The sequence below is a fragment of the Zophobas morio genome, unplaced genomic scaffold, assembly GCF_036711695.1.
Source record: "Zophobas morio isolate AGI-343-1 ecotype UQ-CSIRO unplaced genomic scaffold, CSIRO_AGI_Zmor_V1 ptg000044l, whole genome shotgun sequence".
Classification (NCBI taxonomy): domain Eukaryota; kingdom Metazoa; phylum Arthropoda; class Insecta; order Coleoptera; family Tenebrionidae; genus Zophobas; species Zophobas morio.
In genome coordinates this window covers 1,579,901-1,597,450 of record NW_026972149.1, presented here as the reverse complement: position 1 = coordinate 1,597,450, position 17,550 = coordinate 1,579,901, and the positions used below count along the sequence as shown (strand labels likewise).

At 36.2% G+C, this 17,550-nt stretch overlaps 4 protein-coding genes across 4 annotated transcripts; all 4 read left to right on the top strand.

The window, feature by feature from the left end:
• The first annotated feature begins 622 nt into the window (after positions 1–622).
• On the top strand, positions 623–2,841 carry LOC135141573 (pair-rule protein odd-paired-like). Its single transcript, XM_064072796.1, has 3 exons — positions 623–1,287; positions 1,339–1,612; positions 1,664–2,841. Exons 1-3 carry the CDS (start codon positions 972–974, stop codon positions 2,217–2,219), a joined length of 1,146 nt encoding a protein of 381 aa, XP_063928866.1. The 5' UTR covers positions 623–971; the 3' UTR covers positions 2,220–2,841.
• A 527-nt stretch (positions 2,842–3,368) lies between these two features.
• On the top strand, positions 3,369–7,309 carry LOC135141476 (protein DENND6A). The gene is made up of 8 exons (XM_064072608.1): positions 3,369–3,675; positions 3,720–3,992; positions 4,040–4,225; positions 4,275–4,507; positions 5,458–5,642; positions 5,692–5,963; positions 6,012–6,224; positions 6,277–7,309. The coding sequence occupies exons 1-8, from the start codon at positions 3,544–3,546 to the stop codon at positions 6,472–6,474; spliced, it is 1,692 nt and encodes a 563-aa protein (XP_063928678.1). The 5' UTR covers positions 3,369–3,543; the 3' UTR covers positions 6,475–7,309.
• A 165-nt stretch (positions 7,310–7,474) lies between these two features.
• Positions 7,475–10,506, top strand: LOC135141383 (sterol carrier protein 2). The gene is made up of 8 exons (XM_064072439.1): positions 7,475–7,550; positions 7,605–7,722; positions 7,774–7,900; positions 7,955–8,148; positions 8,196–8,386; positions 8,437–8,674; positions 8,746–9,379; positions 10,185–10,506. Exons 2-8 carry the CDS (start codon positions 7,684–7,686, stop codon positions 10,373–10,375), a joined length of 1,614 nt encoding a protein of 537 aa, XP_063928509.1. The 5' UTR covers positions 7,475–7,550; positions 7,605–7,683; the 3' UTR covers positions 10,376–10,506.
• Positions 10,507–10,639: 133 nt separating this feature from the next.
• On the top strand, positions 10,640–11,519 carry LOC135141854 (uncharacterized). The gene is made up of 4 exons (XM_064073388.1): positions 10,640–10,715; positions 10,761–10,919; positions 10,972–11,139; positions 11,185–11,519. The coding sequence occupies exons 1-4, from the start codon at positions 10,647–10,649 to the stop codon at positions 11,341–11,343; spliced, it is 555 nt and encodes a 184-aa protein (XP_063929458.1). The 5' UTR covers positions 10,640–10,646; the 3' UTR covers positions 11,344–11,519.
• Positions 11,520–17,550: the final 6,031 nt, after the last annotated feature.

Below are 17,550 nucleotides of genomic sequence, written 5' to 3'. Positions count from 1 at the left end.
AGACGATCACAGCCAAGGCCAAATTTTGAATTTTTGAATTTTTTCGTGGGCCTTTCAAACTTTTTCAAGTCTCAATTTAAGGCGGGAAGTTTGGGTTATCACACTAGGTATAATAATCCCAGCAGGTCAAGTAAACGATTAGTAGAAAAAAACAAAACAATATTTTCCAGTATTTGGGTTAAAAGTAATTGTAGAATTGACTGAATTACTCAAAAAAAGTAATTCGCTACAATTACTCATTACTTGAAAAGGAATTGAATTGCAGTAATGAATTACTTGTAATTGAATTACTTCCAACCACTGTCTCAAATGTACAAAATATGATGAGTCTGTGCTTGTACATTCATATTTTTTGGATTTGCTTATACGGGATGATTCAAAAAAATTAATGAATGTGTGATTTTATAATTCAGATAATTCTTGATCCGTAATTGCTTTAGTGACTTTTCTTGAAGGATTACGCGCAGTAAAGAAGCTTTAATCGTTTATAAATTAGGACTTTTAACTTATTGTTGTGATGTCAAAAGGTAACAGATACCTACGACAGTGGTAAAAACAGTGTTTAAAGCTGGTGAAGAAAGCAAGTAAATGTTCGAAACGTTAAATACAGGTGTCACTAGTAATCAATCAAACAACGATTGTCTCCGTGTTGGTTTTTTTCCTCTTACGAATCGCAGGCAAAAGTCAACAAAATGTGAAGTTTTTTGCAGCAAAAAAGCTAAAGATGCCTCATATGACTGTTGATTTTTTCGCGAATTGGAAAATTAGTGGTGTAACATTTGAGGTTAACTGAGGATTTACAGTTCTTCGGCAGTGAAATCGCGTCTGAATGTTGGCTATGCTGTTGTTTCCCTCCAATTTGGCGCGCCATCTTCAGTGACTTAAGAGCATTTAATTAAGTAAGGTTTGTTTTGGTTGGCGTTGTGTCGTTGAAAAAATCGTAAAAATAGTGACTTAAAACCCTTTAAATTATGTTTCGTACTCCCAAACGCGGTAAATTAACGATTAATAGTGATGATCATGTGAATATAACACCGCCTAACCGAGTATTGAAACCTAAAGTATTAAATTCGTTGGACAAAGGACCGGTTAACGGTAGCTCGAGTCCAGGGACAGAAAATACAGTTCTTTCGCCAGGCGAGACTCGAAGGGGCCGCCCAAGGGCCGAAATCTTAAATACTCTCATTCTAGAAGGATCTACCTCTCCGAGCTCCATTAAATGTACTTATTGTAATCGAGTCTTTCCAAGGGAAAAGTCTCTGCAAGCCCACTTACGAACACACACAGGTAAGCGTGAGGTGCCCTTTAAATCCCGAAAATGAGTGTGTTTGCGCCCAGGTGAACGACCCTACGAGTGCGATTATCCCCGATGCACGCGCAAATTCGCCCAATCCGGACAACTCAAGACACACCAAAGACTCCACACAGGTGAAAAACCCTTCATATGTTCCTCGCCGAACTGCGACAAGCGCTTCACTCACGCTAACCGTCATTGCCCCGAACACCCCGACAAACAACTCAAACGCTTCACGTCACCAGGTGGCACCTTCGAGAAAAAATTTGATGAAGGCCACAACGCGGAAGTCCGACAGTGGCTAATAAAACTCGAAAAGTCTGTACTCTCAAACCCCAATTTATCAAATTTTCACAGGCTCGTTTCCAGACGCAACAACAAGCGCTCCAGCAACTTGGACAACCTAGAAACCACTCCGAAAAAATCCAGAATCAAACGCGAAGAATCCTCGTCTTATAGAACCCCCAACTCCAGCTACATGCTCCCGGATGAAAACTCCCCCAAATCCGAGATCGACGATAACGCGTCCGTGAATTCGGAAAACTTCGAAAATGGCCAGAGTGCGTCGTCGCCGAGGACTTCGCTGCACAACTTTGAGTTGCCCAAAGGGCCGAAAAAGCGCTGGCTGCAGGCGGTTCAGGACCAACAGTTGATGGATTCCAGCCAGGATCTTGCCAGACCGATTAACTGGGGAGAGGACGGGCCTAGTTCCGATGGGGACGATGTGAAGATCGAACCGGTCGCTCTTGCCGAGTACGTGGAGCCGCAGGTCGTCGTGGAGAACCAGAAGCGCCCCACGGTTCTGGTGTGCGTGCAAGGGGGCAAGAGCAAGCAAATTACGAGTGATGATATGCAAGGTGCTATAGCTTTGGTGGAGCTGAAAAACGGACAGAAAAGTTGTGTTAACTATAATTACAGACTTTGATTTTCTTATGTGATATGTTGTTCAAATGTGCTCTGTTATTTTAGGAGTGACCTTTGAGGTTGCCGTTTTAGATTATCATAGGCTCTGAAGTTAAGGATATTGTGGGTTCTTGTCAGTCGACAGGATGTAATTTTATATTTATATGAATTTACAATATTTTATTTTTATGTTGTGTTCATTAATTTCGTATTTTATTGTGTACATCTGCATCGACGTTGGTTTTTTGTAGGTTGTAATTTTAAGGACGCACAAGTTTTGTCAGGAATTTGCACTTTTACAGACTTTGTATTTGTAATTTAGTACAATCGATCTAAGCAGGTTTACTGCAGTACAAAGACGCTTTTACATCCATCAGCAGCTATTTTATATTTAATTCCAATGGATTGTAAAAATAGTCCAAAGAGTGAATTTTGTAGTTAGTTTGCTTTTAAACTTAGACTCAGTACTTCCAATCCTTAACTTGAAAGTTATATTGTTATTTATGTCAAAATTAAAATCTTTTATATGCTTTAGAAAACATTGTGATGTTTATTCTTATAACAGTTATTACTATATTAAGTATTTATTAATGAACAGTTTGGTATGTATCGATAACATTTTTTCAATAAACGGTTTTATAGCACACGGTGTTTTTTTTTTAGAATCGTGAAAAATCCACTGGGTCGTTTGGTTCCAAGCTTTAAAATTTAAATAGGAGGGTTTTTAAATATTTAAAGTCCAAGGATTATGTTGATTCCGTAGTGGGGATTTAAATTTGTTGTGGTGGCGTCACTGGTTGCATAACTTCGCATCTCGACGGTGTTGCCAAATCGACCAATTTGTCAATTTTATCGATCTACATCATTTCTTAATCTAAAGTAGTCTCATTAGACATTTTAAACTTCTTAAAAATCTTAAATACGAGATAGAACATTAGCATATTATGATAATTAAATAAATGAGCATAAAACAGTGCATTAAAATAAAATAATAAATGATCATAGTTTTCGTTATAAATCTTAACACAATAATAGGAATAGGTTATAAATTTTGGTACAAAGCAACAATTATTTTTTGCACGTAATTTAAATCTAGCACATGCTCCGACTCCTACCGAAACGTTCCGACAATCTCTGACGAAATCCCGTCGTGTGTCTGTGTTAGCGTGGCAACACCGCTTGTTGTTGATATTTTGACATATGTTTTTGTTTTGGGGTACAAAAAACCCTTTAATGTTTATAATTAAAGCATGTGACAATAAATTTGCGTTGATCCGAAGTTAGTGATAATTTTAAGAAAATATGGTTTTAAGTTAGTTGACCCAAGTTCATGTGATTTCCTCATTATGTCAAACCTGGAAGCGAAAACGAGCAATAACGATGTGAAAGTTGAAGAGTATACTTGGGAAAATTTCGAAAATTGGATTCACTGTATTTGCATTGTTAATTTTGATTTAGAATTGGGACAAGCTCTTGAGGTATTAGTTCACCTTTGTAACCTTAACCTAAATTCGACTTTCAGGGAATATACCCACGACATGTGACCCTAACTAAACAAGAAATTTCAAATATTTGCTATCTGGCTTTTCCGGACTCAAATTCAGGGTGCATGGGTGATACTACTTTTATCATCAGACTTCCGAATAGCCCAGGGAAAAATACGCGTCGGGACGAACATCTGCAATATAACACTAAATGTGCCCCCATTTTGCAAATCCATTCTTCGTACTATTGGGGTTATGTATATTTCAGACAAGTGAAGGATGTCACGATACCCAGAGGTTATTTTCAAAAGGTACATCAACACTCTAAAACTACCACAACTGAATTTTTTTTTTATAGAGTGTGGTTATTTTAACCCGACTTCCTTTTAATAATTTATTTATGAAAATCTGTAGTTTATTGGCGCCTGAATATTTTGAGCACGGTGAACTTAGCTTGGAAGCTGCCTGTTGTAATATAGAGAGGTGGCCCCCTCCAGCCCCCGGAGAAACGCTCAATCTTCCTTTGTTAGGTTTAGTTTTTCAAGTAAGTAATTTTATTTGTTGTAGCGTCAACTTCGTTACGGTTATTTTAGATACATATTCCTCAGTCGAATAGTAATTCGCCTGGACGTCAACTAGCTGCTTTGACTGAACCTACAGAAAATCAGATACAGACCCCAGTAGAAGATTTGAATTATTTTGAAATTTTGCAGCCAGTTTTGTCGCATATTCATATGTTATGGGAGCTGGTGCTCACGTCTGAACCACTAGTTGTTATGGCCACTTCTCCAACGCATTGTTCGTCTATGGTGTTGGCTTTAACTAGGTATATATGTTGTATAATAAAAATGTGACAGTTGAATTATTGTAACAATTTCAAGTACATAGAATGAGATCATCAAATTTAAAATATTTACTTGTTACGTTATACAATAGCGTCATTAACTTAAAGAAACAGTTCTAACCTTGAAGCCATCTGTACTGTCATTAAAACAAGCAAGAAATGTATTTTTAGGACCACATTGTATTTGTATCAAAATCTAGATAGGACGCGTTAGTAACTAAGTTAAGATCGCAGATGGCCATGCAATAAAGTATGTCGTGAATTGGTTCATATAATTACAAACGTGAAGGCCGTTGTCGTGTACAATGAGGTTATGTTTTATAATATTGCCAGCTGTCAAAGATGTTAAAGTACTTCAATACTTTTTATTACTAATGAAATATTTTCGCAGTTGACTGTGATATAGGGTGTTTAGGATGAAATTTCGTTGTTTTGTAGTCAGAGATAATCAGTTGCTATCAGAGTTTCAAGTGTAATTAAAATAAACTGAGATGATAAGTTACTGTACTCAGTAGGAATATCAAGAGTGTGTCATTTGTCAATAAAACCCAAAATCTTTGAAAAATAGGTACTAGGTTTTGGTGTACAGGCGGCGATATGTAAATTTTTAAAAATTAGTAATTGTCATGTAATGTATTATGTAATTTACTAAAACTTGTGATAACATGTTGTATTCATGTCAAAACATATGATACAAAAAAAAATAATGAAGATATTATTAAACTTGGTGCAGTGTTGTCATATTTAACAAGTAAGTTAAGAATTGAAACACTGCATGGTTTAACAGAATTTAAAATGCAGAATACTAAAAACAACATATTCTTTGTTGACACAATTGATGAAATCTCATTCATAAAAATTAAAAGCAAATTTTTGACATTTGTGATGTAATTGAATTCGACACGGAGTTTAGCAGACATTCTTTTTTCCAGAATAATTTCTCCATTAAAGTTTTGCGGCGATTATCGGCCCTATTTCACGATTCATGATAGCGAATTTAAGCAATTTACAAGCAAAGTACAAGGACCTCCGCCGGTAGTTTTAGGTGTGACGAATCCATTTTTTGCTAAAATACTTCATCATTGGCCTCATACGATAAGATTAGGAAATGACTTAGGTTAGTAGTACTCATTTGCAACAATTTGAAAACTCATAGCGAATTTAAGGGCAAACTCAAAAATTTAAACTTAAGAAAAACGCCAACACGAAGATGTTGGATAATAGTCCAGGAGTATATACAACATATAAGCCTTTTTTACAAAAGGATAAAAATATTATTAAGAAGCTGTTGTCCGGAGTGACTTCCAGGAGACCGTTTGAGGTGCAGTCGGCCTTACTTAGAAGACATCTTCTGGAGCTCACGCAAAGTTTTATGATACCTTTAGAAAGGTATATCGCTAGTTTAATGCCATTACAAAAAAACATATCACCGTTTAAGGTATGCGGTTCGTGGTGTTGGGAGTGGTTGTACATGATTTTGTTTCAGGCAGCGCCAACTCCGTTACCTTTTAATCCCGACGACTTTATTGCCACTTTAGAAACGGCCGGGCCGCAACTCACAACGGGGATTAAAGGTGACTGGATTGGGTTGTATAGGAAATTTTTTAGATCCCCCAATTTTAATGGATGGTTTAATATGAGATACACCGACCTAGCTTTGAAGTTGCAAGCCTTGCATTTGGAAGCGCTTTCCAATGCTGTAAGTTTAATTAAATGTGTAATAAAACTGACGTTGTTTATTTTTTTCGTAGGATTTAAAAGACTGGGTACAGGGTAAACCCGAAGTGGAAGTTGTTGATATGATGTTAAAAATTAAAGACAAAATAACAAAATGCCGCGAAATTAACATACCTGTTAACGAAAAAGTAAAGGAGAAGTTGAATCAAAGACTCCAAGATATTATTAGCTCTCTCCCTGATGATTTGAAAAATGTTTTCCAGGTTACATGATGATTTTCCCAGTTTTACGTCATTTTTAACCGTTTATTGATACTGTATATGTATATGTAATTAGTTTCTAGTCGTTTTTTAAGAGTAATTGTATGTTGTATTTTTTTAACTTTTGTGTATTTTTTGTCTTCGATATTTCTTAAAGGGAGGATTTGTTGGTTTGTATTATAAGTCTTGTGTGGCGTCCAGAGAGAGTTGGATGTTGCATTATTTTTTTACCGTTTTTATACAATCCCCAGATTTTTATAACTTGTTGATCAAAAAGAGTAACTAGAAATATGTTCCTTGTTTATTTCCAACGATCTTGTCTAGAGCAAAGAACAAATTTAACTGGATGTGCAAATTTTATATATTGATTTCATTAAGGTTAAATTTATGAATTAAGACTCAGGGTTTGCACAACAGTTATTGAGAAATTTCAAATTGCATTGAGAATGTGCCAAAATGGCCTTAACTGCCAGTCAATTTCCATCCGATTATAATTGTGAGATATATTAAATTAGTTTCAGTAATTTGGTAGTGATTTGTAGTTTAAATATAAGTCCCTTTATGTCAATTATGTTAAATAGTTTAGAAACGAGTAGTGTATGAAGAACTTATAAAATAGAGAGTTTGGTTGGTTTCCAACTTGTCAGCCTTAATTGCAGCAATAAGTAGACAGATTTTATTTATTCTGTGCATTATTGGTACTCGATTTATTTCCACCATGTTGAATCAAATGTTAGAATGTGGCCAAGATGTGAATTATTTTTGTAAAAAATTGAATAACTTGTTTATGCTTCAAAGACGTGTATAAAATATACCAAATTGTAAAAATAAAGTTATTCTTGATCAATTTTTTTTTCATTGAAATGAAAACAATAAACAATTGGAGATTATATCAGAATGACAAGTGGAGATTTTTAAACTTTGCCCCACTGATAACAACAAGAGAGTTTATGAGTACTAACTTTATTAAAGTCATGCATGTTAATGAGCCAGCTAATGAAGGTGAAAGTCCCTTAATTGTGACGTGACTAGTGTGAACTCTCTTTTAGTTCCCGACCAATCACAATCGAGCTTCGTACAATAATAAGGTGAAGTGTCAAAGTCGACTTTCAGCAAGTTTTTATCGTAAAATTGTTTTGCAGTATTGTTATTAACGTCAGTCCAAAGGCGTCAACAACCCAAGTAAGACATTTTCAAGAGTGATACGCAAATTTCGCAAAAATGGTTCGAGTTTTTGTTGTCGGTGTCGGAATGACAAAGGTAAGTCCATTGCCAACATGAAAGTCCGAAAATTGTAATTTTGAAAACCAGTTCGAAAAACCGGGAAAACGGGGAGATGATTATCCGGGATTCGCGAAAGAAGCCATCACCAAGGCCCTCGATGACGCTAAAGTAAAAATTTCAGAAGTTGAAGTAGCGACGTGTGGTTATGTTTATGGTAATTAATCCACGAGCTCGTTTTATTCTGGTTTGTTTACACAAAAAATTATAGGCGACTCGACCTCTGGCCAGAGGGCCGTGTATGAAGTCGGAATGACGGGTATTCCAATTTTCAATGTCAACAATAACTGCTCAACCGGATCTACAGCTTTACTTCTAGCCAAAGAGTTTGTAGAATCTGGCAAACATGACTGCATATTGGCTGTGGGTTTCGAAAAAATGGAAAGAGGCAGTTTATCGTCAAAAGTAAACCAACAAAACTAGTTTTCTTAATTATTTATGTAAAATTCTAGTTCATGGATCGCACTAACCCCCTTGATAAACACGTCCAGCTTATGGCAGAAATAACCGAAATGAACGAGGCCCCAATGACCGCGCAAATGTTCGGAAATGCCGGAATCGAGCACATGAAACGATACGGCACCAAACCCGAGCATTTCGCCAAAATCGCGTACAAAAATCACAAGCATTCCGTCAACAACCCGTATGTATCTCCATCTCTCTCGTTCTGTCTCTTTTCATCCCAAAATTCAGGTATTCGCAATTCCGCGAAGAGTATTCATTGGACCAAATCAAGGGCTCGCCTCAAATCTTTGGTCCCTTGACTAAGCTGCAGTGTTGTCCCACCAGCGACGGCGGCGCCGCCGCCATCGTCGTATCAGAAAAGTTCGTCAAAAGCCACGGTCTTGAGGGCCAAGCTGTTGAAATCCTAGGCATGGAAATGGCCACGGATCTTCCGTCCACTTTCGCTGAAAATAGCTGCATTAAATTGGTAAGTCTTATCTTATCAATTCAATGCTTTCATAACACCAGAAAACAATGACTCTTGACTTCTATTAATAGGTTGGTTATGATATGACAAAGACAGCAGCTGATCGCCTGTTCCGAAAAACAAACACCAATCCCACTGATGTTCAAGTTGTGGAACTTCATGATTGTTTCTCCGCGAACGAATTGATCACATATGAAGCGCTGGGTCTTTGTCCACCGGGTAAAGCTGGTGAGCTAATTGACAGAGGCGACAACACGTATGGTGGGAAGTATGTGGTGAACCCCAGCGGGGGCTTAATTTCCAAAGGGCATCCATTAGGGGCTACTGGATTAGCGCAATGCGCCGAATTATGCTGGCAATTGCGCGGCCAAGCTGGCGGCAGACAGGTTCCAGGAGTCAAGTTGGCCCTGCAACACAATATTGGCTTAGGTGGCGCTGTTGTCGTCGGTTTGTACCGGCTGGGATTCCCTCAAGCAAGCAAGGGTGGAAACACTCCAGCAAATACGTCTGGAGTCAACGAAAATGATTTTATTGTTGCACCATATTTGAAAATTCTGGAACAGGCAATGGCGAATGACCAAGACAACTTGATTGAAAAACATAGAGGAATCTATGGGTTTAAAGTGAAGAAGCCGAACGGGCAGGAGGGATATTGGGTTATTAATGCCAAAGTTGGCAAGGGTAGTATTGAATTTAACTCAAAAGGTGAGTCGCGGTTTTTAAATTTTTTGTATTATCGGTACTGATTTGACCCATTGCGTTGTTATTTGAATGTTTAAACAGATATAGCACAATTCTAATGAGTAAAAACCACGTGAAAGTGGCTGATAACGAAGTTTTTATTGCATGGTTTCACATAAAATACACTGTAAACTACACTTTGGTTTATCGCTACATTATACAACGTACCTATAAATTATTTTGGTATCAAGGCCCGCTTTGAAATTCAAACAAATTAGAACTGCCAAACATTAGTAGTTGTTTGTCTAAAAAATATTCGGAACATTCGTTAGTTATAATACTGCATTGTACATGTTTTATTCTCATTTCTCACGACTTGTCTGCACAACCGTATGAAATAACGTCATTACACAATCTGGACTGTATTTTGCAGTGGGATAATTTAGAAAAAACAATGACTGTTTTGCACTTGTTTATCTCACAAGGTTATCACTTTCGAGAAACAAAAAACTACCAATGATTTGTATAAAATATTCTTATTTCGCATATTGTTTAATTATGAGCAATCAATATTTTATATTTTAATCAGTTGTATTAAAAACAAGTAGTAGCTGACTTAATCAGTTACTTTACAAGTGTACAAAAAAAGTAACTTATGTAAGTTGATGTTTGACAAGATAACTTCCTATTTAATGTCAAATGGAATAATATAAATTTTTGACATATTAAAAATAAAGTGCATTTAATAAAATAGTATGGAAATAAAGTTGCTGTTATTGGTTATAGTGAAACCGTTTGCATTGATATTATATTATTGCTATTTTTTTAGTGAAACCTCAAGTCACCTTTACCGTGAACGACGCCGACATCGTCGACTTGATCACCGGGAAACTGAATCCACAAAAGGCATTCTTCCAAGGAAAAGTGAAAATCCAAGGAAATATGGGTTTGGCGTTGAAACTGGCCGAATTGCAGCGCACAGCCGCCAAACAAATTGCAGATATCCGTTCAAAGTTGTAACAGTCAATGCATTAAAAATATCTGTTATGGTTATTGTTCATGTTATGAATATATTTTAGACTCGTGGTAATGGACTGACATTCGGGTTAGGTCATTGTGTACTTTTTTTATGTAATAAACACTGGTTATTATGTTGGGTTTGAATTAATTAATGACTCGGTGAAGGACATACTTAATTTCCTTTTGGTAATTAAATCATTACTGATTGTTTGATAGATGCAGCGATACGCGATTATTAAAACCGTTTTTTGAACAGTTTCTAAGCGTTACCATGGCGTTACCAAAGTTAGCACTGCTGGGTTTTTGGCTAACAGTGGCCGCAAACGTGATGGACGTTCTGGTAATAAATTACTCTATAGTTTTTAGTACTTGGTTGTAATTCCAGCGACCGAAAACAATAAGAATTTATAAATTCGAAGGAGTGTGTTCTGGGTATGAAAATGCACCTATCACTTTGAGAGACATCCACCTAATTTATTCAAACAAAATTCACTTGATATCTTTGGTTTGCGTTGGAAAGGAGAACATTTCTGAAGACTTAAAGGTAATATTTATTATTTAACCCCGTTTCTAAACAACTGAAAACGATATTTTAGTTGAAACTGGATTTAAAAAGGTGTCAGTCTCGAGAGGCTCTCGATTCCTGCGAAAAATACCAAACTATAAATATTAACCACTTGTGTCGCCTAATCAACGCAGAAAATAAACCTTGGTCGCCTCTTGTCAAACTGGCTAATCCACCCATGCAGTGTCCTGTTCGAAAGGTGCGAGATTATAACATATAATACAACGTTGTAACTGTTTTTAAGGGTGTTCGAGTTGTCAAAAACGGGACTTTCGATGGTTCCGCTTTTTCCCACTTACCTATAGCCGGATGGTACTGGATTGTAACCGCATGGGCTCTGGGAGAAGAAACAAATCGCGTACTTATGTGCGTTAATTTCGAAGGACAGCTCGTTTCGTCTTAGTTTCAAATTGGCGCCGTTTTGTTAGTTGACTCGCTCGCTACCAGAGGCCACTCGCGTACTAGTTTCAGTATTTCTTTAAAATGCAGCTACTGGAATCGAATTAATTTAGCTTGTGTGCATAAAATTACCATTGAATAATGTGTGACACATATACCGCACGCGTGTGTAGGTCTTTATTGACGAATTTTGGTTTATTAAACTCATAATAAATTTTAACACAGATGGTCTTTTGTAATTGTACGTATGGACGTTGTAATTGTAAAGTGAAGAGTGAAGACCAATCACGGGTTGCCCTCATGACATAGATTCCTGTAATGACCTGTCGTCTCTGCAGACGTAGGTCAATGGCAAATTTTCTTTTATTTGTAAATTCTAGAGTAATTACCGAGAAGCGTTATTTCTGAATCAATGGAACTACTCTAGCGTGGCGCCTAGCCGTCAACCACAGACGAGATGATTTCATACCTTTTTTCTTATTTTGTTACTCTTATATAATCAAAAAAACGTCGACAAAGTCACGTAACCATTAACTTAAGGTCGTTTTTTACACTACAAAGAGATATGTTACACGAAGTGAAGTACTGACATTTCAGTTGACAGTTGTAGCATCTGACTTTAGTAAGGACATACGGTTTCGTGTTCATGAATATTTCGATTACATTTTTTTGCAATGGGGTTTAATATGCGCACAGTGACAAAGCAATGTTAAAATTGTAAAGTGTAGGGAGTCAGTAGAGTGTAACAATACATATTGACTACGCAAAATAACTGTGGACTCTTTCACAAAATTACTCTAATCAAATGTTTGAAGAAGTTGGAGAGCTCTTATCTGCCTCTTCTAGCAACGGAACAGTTTGCTGAAAAAAACCCGTTTATTTGATATGTGGTTTAATTAAGTTGGGGCAATTTTATTTTAGTTGTATTATCTTCCCCAGACTGGAAAATAAACAAAAAATGCATGGTCACGTCCTGTTAATGGATGTGAGTTTTTTAAAATAGTTTGCAAAAACTGTACATGTCAGTAGAATAAAATCCAGCGGGAATCTAACTGAAAAATTTTTGATAGATGGGAAATGTGCAGCAGCAATTATTTATTGACGGTTAAATTAAACGTGATTGATGTTTTAGAAAAGAGTCGGACTATTGATTGTCGCGGTAAAGGCGACAATTAACAAGAAAATAGGAAATCGTTAATAAGGAGAAGATAAAAAATTACAGGTCACGGTTCTACGAATTTTAATTAAAATTAAAAAGTCGCGGCAATTGCGGGAAAAATGTCTACAATTAATCTTCTACTAGTGACAAATTGGTTGGAAAACTGATGGGTTTTGGAATTAATTTGGGGTAATTTACGGAGAAATTAATAAAGTTTCCCTCACTGTAATGACAAATATGTAGTGTTCAAAGGACTTACTAGAGGGGGGTGTCACAGATGAAGATAAAAATAAACATTACATTTAAAAGTAAGGTGACGAAAAGGACGAAGAACAAATTAATATAAGACACCTGTATAGTTACCTTATTTCAACAATTAGTATATATTTTGTGTTATTAACGTACAATTATCAAAATATTGGACCTCCATAGGTCATAAGTCATACAGTATAAGTCTAGAGCGTTTTGGAACTGGAAGCAGAAAGGGTTTAAATAGAACAATTGACAAAAAACTAGTACAAGGCACCACCAAGACGTGGATTAAGACTGTTGACTATTACCAAACAAGAAGTGGCTTTACTGGATCGTGGGTTTAGAGTTTCTTCGGCAAAAAGTGTGAAACGTTTCTTCGTGGTTATATGGTTTTTGATCGGGGTTAGGTCTAGAAGTATACTGATTGGGCGCGTTTCACCACTTTAAGTAGGCTTGAGGCCAAGAACTGACAATGGACTCACTTACTTTATTTTAATCGTTTTGATAATTTGTGTGAAAAATATACAGAATTTGCAGAGTGAAAGAAATTGATTAGAAATGAAAATGTATTTAAATAAAATATAAGAAAATGAAATATAAAGTTAGTTAATATAAATAAGTAATGTGAAAAACTGGTAATATATTCCTAGACTATATCACAACAGAATGAAAAAGAAGGGTGTATTTGAGGAACAAATGAGATTATTACATTATTAAACAAAGCACGTGTGGAAAACAATAAACATGAATAGCTAGATAAAATTAAAAAAGTGAAAAGAGAGAAAGAAAGATACATCGGTAAAATTTTGTTTTATTTTTGAATGAGTGAATTAGCATAAAAATAAAAAATTGCTTTCTAAGTGGTGATTAATTTAGCGTTGATACTTTCGACTATTGTAGTAATTTCCAAAAATAAAGGTGATCGTGGTAATGGTAGAGAGTGAATCTCCATATCCGCCCATGTAACCTAGATCGTGTTCGCTCACATAGTTGCTTAAAAAATCGGTTTAGTAATTAAAAACTTGCATCATTTAGCTGTCCAGAGTAATTGTTGCAAGTTGTTTGCATTTCGTAAGATTCTTTGTTCAAATCGCGTTTTGCAATTGTTGCTAAAATTTCGAATATCCAGCATCTTTCTGTTTTCACGGTGCGTGAACCTGCGGATAAACAAAATTTTGTTATGTCAAGAAGATTTCGGGCAAATTTGCATGAGCCTGCGAAGTGTGTCGTGCAATTTGCAATACAAATGTAAATTGGTAAACACGGAGGTGGGTTGCGGCTAACGCGGTGAATAAATTCTTCGCTGGTGACATACACTCTGCAAGATGATTTCTCATGACCACACCATTAACAAATCGAGTACGAATCCGGTGTAGCACTGGAAGTGTAGACTCGAATAACCTGATGGGAGAAAGCGGAACCTTGAACAACCATCAACCGTGTTGAACTTGACTTGTAGCCTCTGCATTCTTGGCTTTTACAGGTGGGTTTGCTGGTTGTTTCAGGTTTTAATACTTCCACTGCACGATATTTCATTTCTATTACCATTACAAAAACTTATCAAAAACACGTTTTACATGGAAATGACGACAGTACGGTCGTAAGTCCCGGAATTAATTAAATAGCTTGGAAAAGTTAAACGAACTTTCCCGACATTTATTTTATTACTAAATACTAAACCTGTGTATAATTCTCTTTATTTTATTTTTCCACTTCTGAACGCGAACAAAACTACTGACCCGTAAGCAAAATGTAATTAGACAACCTAGAAACAACGTCCCTTTAGGGACTGACACTAAAATGAGCAAAATGATGCAGTAAAACCGCTGGGCCTTCGCTCCGGTTTTTTAACTGGTGCATTTTAACCGCAAGCTCAACAATTAATATCATTTTCTTTTTGGTTTTTCCAAACTCACTTTGTTATACGCTCTCACCACGTACCGGATACTGCAAGGGCCACGCCGTTTTTGTATTATATAGAAATTTCAGCCATAAATATCGCAGTAACTAGAATAACTTCGGACTAAACGGACATCCTTGTCTCACAAGTTGAGACGAAAGTGCGACACACCTTTTGACACCTCCAGTCATTATTAACGTCACGGGCATTTACCATTTGCAAATAACTGAATCATAATAGAAATCTCTATGGTGTAAAGATTTCCAGATAATTAACATCACCTAATCACCTAAAATATTCCAGACTTTCTAAGAGCTCCAGAAATTTGTTAATGTAAACTGCCTTGAAAAACGCATAAGCTTATTCTTAGTATATTGATTTTTATATGTTTCTAAACATATAACATCTTTAGTGCAAGCGCGAATACAGGATTTCGTTTGGGGGGGGGGGGGGGGGGGGCATTTTTGTGAGATTTTACCTGTTCTAAACAACAAAATTTATAAAATTTTAGCCCATTTACTCTTTTTCACATAACATGGGTGAGATTTGGTTGTTTTCGTTACACGTATAGCGTACAGTAGAACCTCGATAATCCGAATTAATTGGGGAATTGTTCGGATCAGCGATTTTCCCAAAAATCTGAAAGGGAATTGAATAACAATTTCATACACAAACAAAATTAAAGAATTCTAAGCAACAATGGACATTCTAAAAAAATATTCCTCCGTGAACATAAACACGCCATCTTTTTGGAATCAACACGCCGGGATCAATACCCTGAATTTTTTCAGAATTTTTAGATGAATTTTTCAAAAATGAAATTTTCCATTATGCAAATTTCGACCAATTCTCGACGATTTCTGAAATTTAACTAAATACATTTTCTTGTAGATTTTGGGCCTCAGAAGTCACTTCTGGCTTCATTTCTTGGATAACTTAAACCATTTTTCCAGATTCGTCCAGTTGCAATATCGCAATTTTTAAAAATTTCTAAAAATTCGAGTTTCACACCGAATTTTCCGAAAATATTGCTCGGTTACCATTAACATGCAACATTTTTGGAATCAGCGCATCGGGATATGCATATATCCCTGAATTTTTTCAGAATTTTTAAGAATTTTTTCTAAATATGAAATTTTCCTCATGCAAATTTCGACCCATTTTCGACGATTTTCGAAATTTAACTAAATACATTTTCTTGTAGATTTTGGGCCTCAGAAGTCACTTCTGGCTTCATTTCTTCGACAACTTAAACCATTTTTCCAGATTCGTCCAGTTGCAATATCGCAATTTTTAAAAATTTCGAAAAATTCGAATTTCACACCGAATTTTCCGAAAATATTGCTCGGTTACCATTAACATGCAACATTTTTGGAATCAGCGCGTCGGTATATGCATATATCCCTGAATTTTTTCAGAATTTTTAGGAAATTTTTTCAAAAATGAAATTTTCCTCATGCAAATTTCGACCCATTTTCGACGATTTTCGAAATTTAACTAAATACTTTCTTTGTAGATTTCGGGACTCATTTCTTCGATAACTTCAACCTTTTTTCCAGAATTAGTTCATTAATTCAGTGGATTGAAAAATCGCAATTTTTAAACAAATAACTCGGATTATCGTAAATTCGGAGTATAGAAGTTGTACTTCATTTTTCAAACAGCTCAAAAAGTTTTGTAGTTTGTACTCATAGGCTCAAAACAAGTCTTAAACACCAAAAGGAGCAAATGATAATAAGAAGAAAATGTTCTTGCCTGTTTTTTCCTTCCCCAGTATCACGTTTTCTCGATATTTCACGATCTCCAGAGTACGAAACAATAGGTCTGTCTGTCTGTCTGCCGTCTGTATTTATTTTTTTAGACATATCCCAACTACCGTAGTGTTAGATATATCGTGTAGATGTTACCATCTTATGGTATGTTCTTCTGTTGACTGGGAATGGAAACTAATTATAGAACCTAGGATGTGAAAAAATTAAAATCAGTCTTATCATAGCAAGTAGTAGCCCCGCCCACCCACCCTCTATTTTCTTGGAAGACATGTCGTCTGCCAAAATCAGTCTTTTCTTAGCAAGTACTAGCACCGCCCACCCACCCTCTTCTCATTCTAACTACTAATTTTGTTTCTGTTCAGTATAAAGTCATTAATTTTAATCAGTTCGCATAAAATCAATCACTGAAAAAGAGACAGGGTGGGTGGGCGGGGCTAATTATGTACTTCTGTTGAGTGGAAATGGAAACTAATTGTAGAACCTAGGACGTGAAAAAGTAAAAAAAGCGTTAATAGTAAATTTTTGTGTTAAAATCAGTGTTATCTTAGCAAGTATTAGCCACGCCCACCCGCCCTCGATTTTCTTGGAAAATATGTCATTTGCCAAAATCATTATTATCATAGCACGTATTAGTCACGCCCACCCGCCCTCTATTTTCTTGGAAGATATGCCATCTGCCAAAATCAGTCTTTTTTTAGCAAGTACTAGCACCGCCCACCCACCCTCTTCTCATTCTAACTACTAATTTTGTTTCTGTTCAGTATAAAGTCATTAATTTTAATCAGTTCGCATAAAATCAATCACTGAAAAAGAGACAGGGTGGGTGGGCGGGGCTAATTATGTACTTCTGTTGAGTGGAAATGGAAACTAATTGTAGAACCTAGGGCGTGTAAAAGTAAAAAAAAGCGTTAATAGTAAATTTTTGTGTTAAAATCAGTGTTATCTTAGCAAGTATTAGCCACGCCCACCCGCCCTCTATTTTCTTGGAAAATATGTCATTTGCCAAAATCATTATTATCATAGCAAGTACTAGCCCCGCCCACCCGCCCTTTATTTTCTTAGAAGATGTCATTTGCCAAAATCGGTCTTTTCTTAGCAAGTACTAGCACCGCTCACCCACCCTCTTCT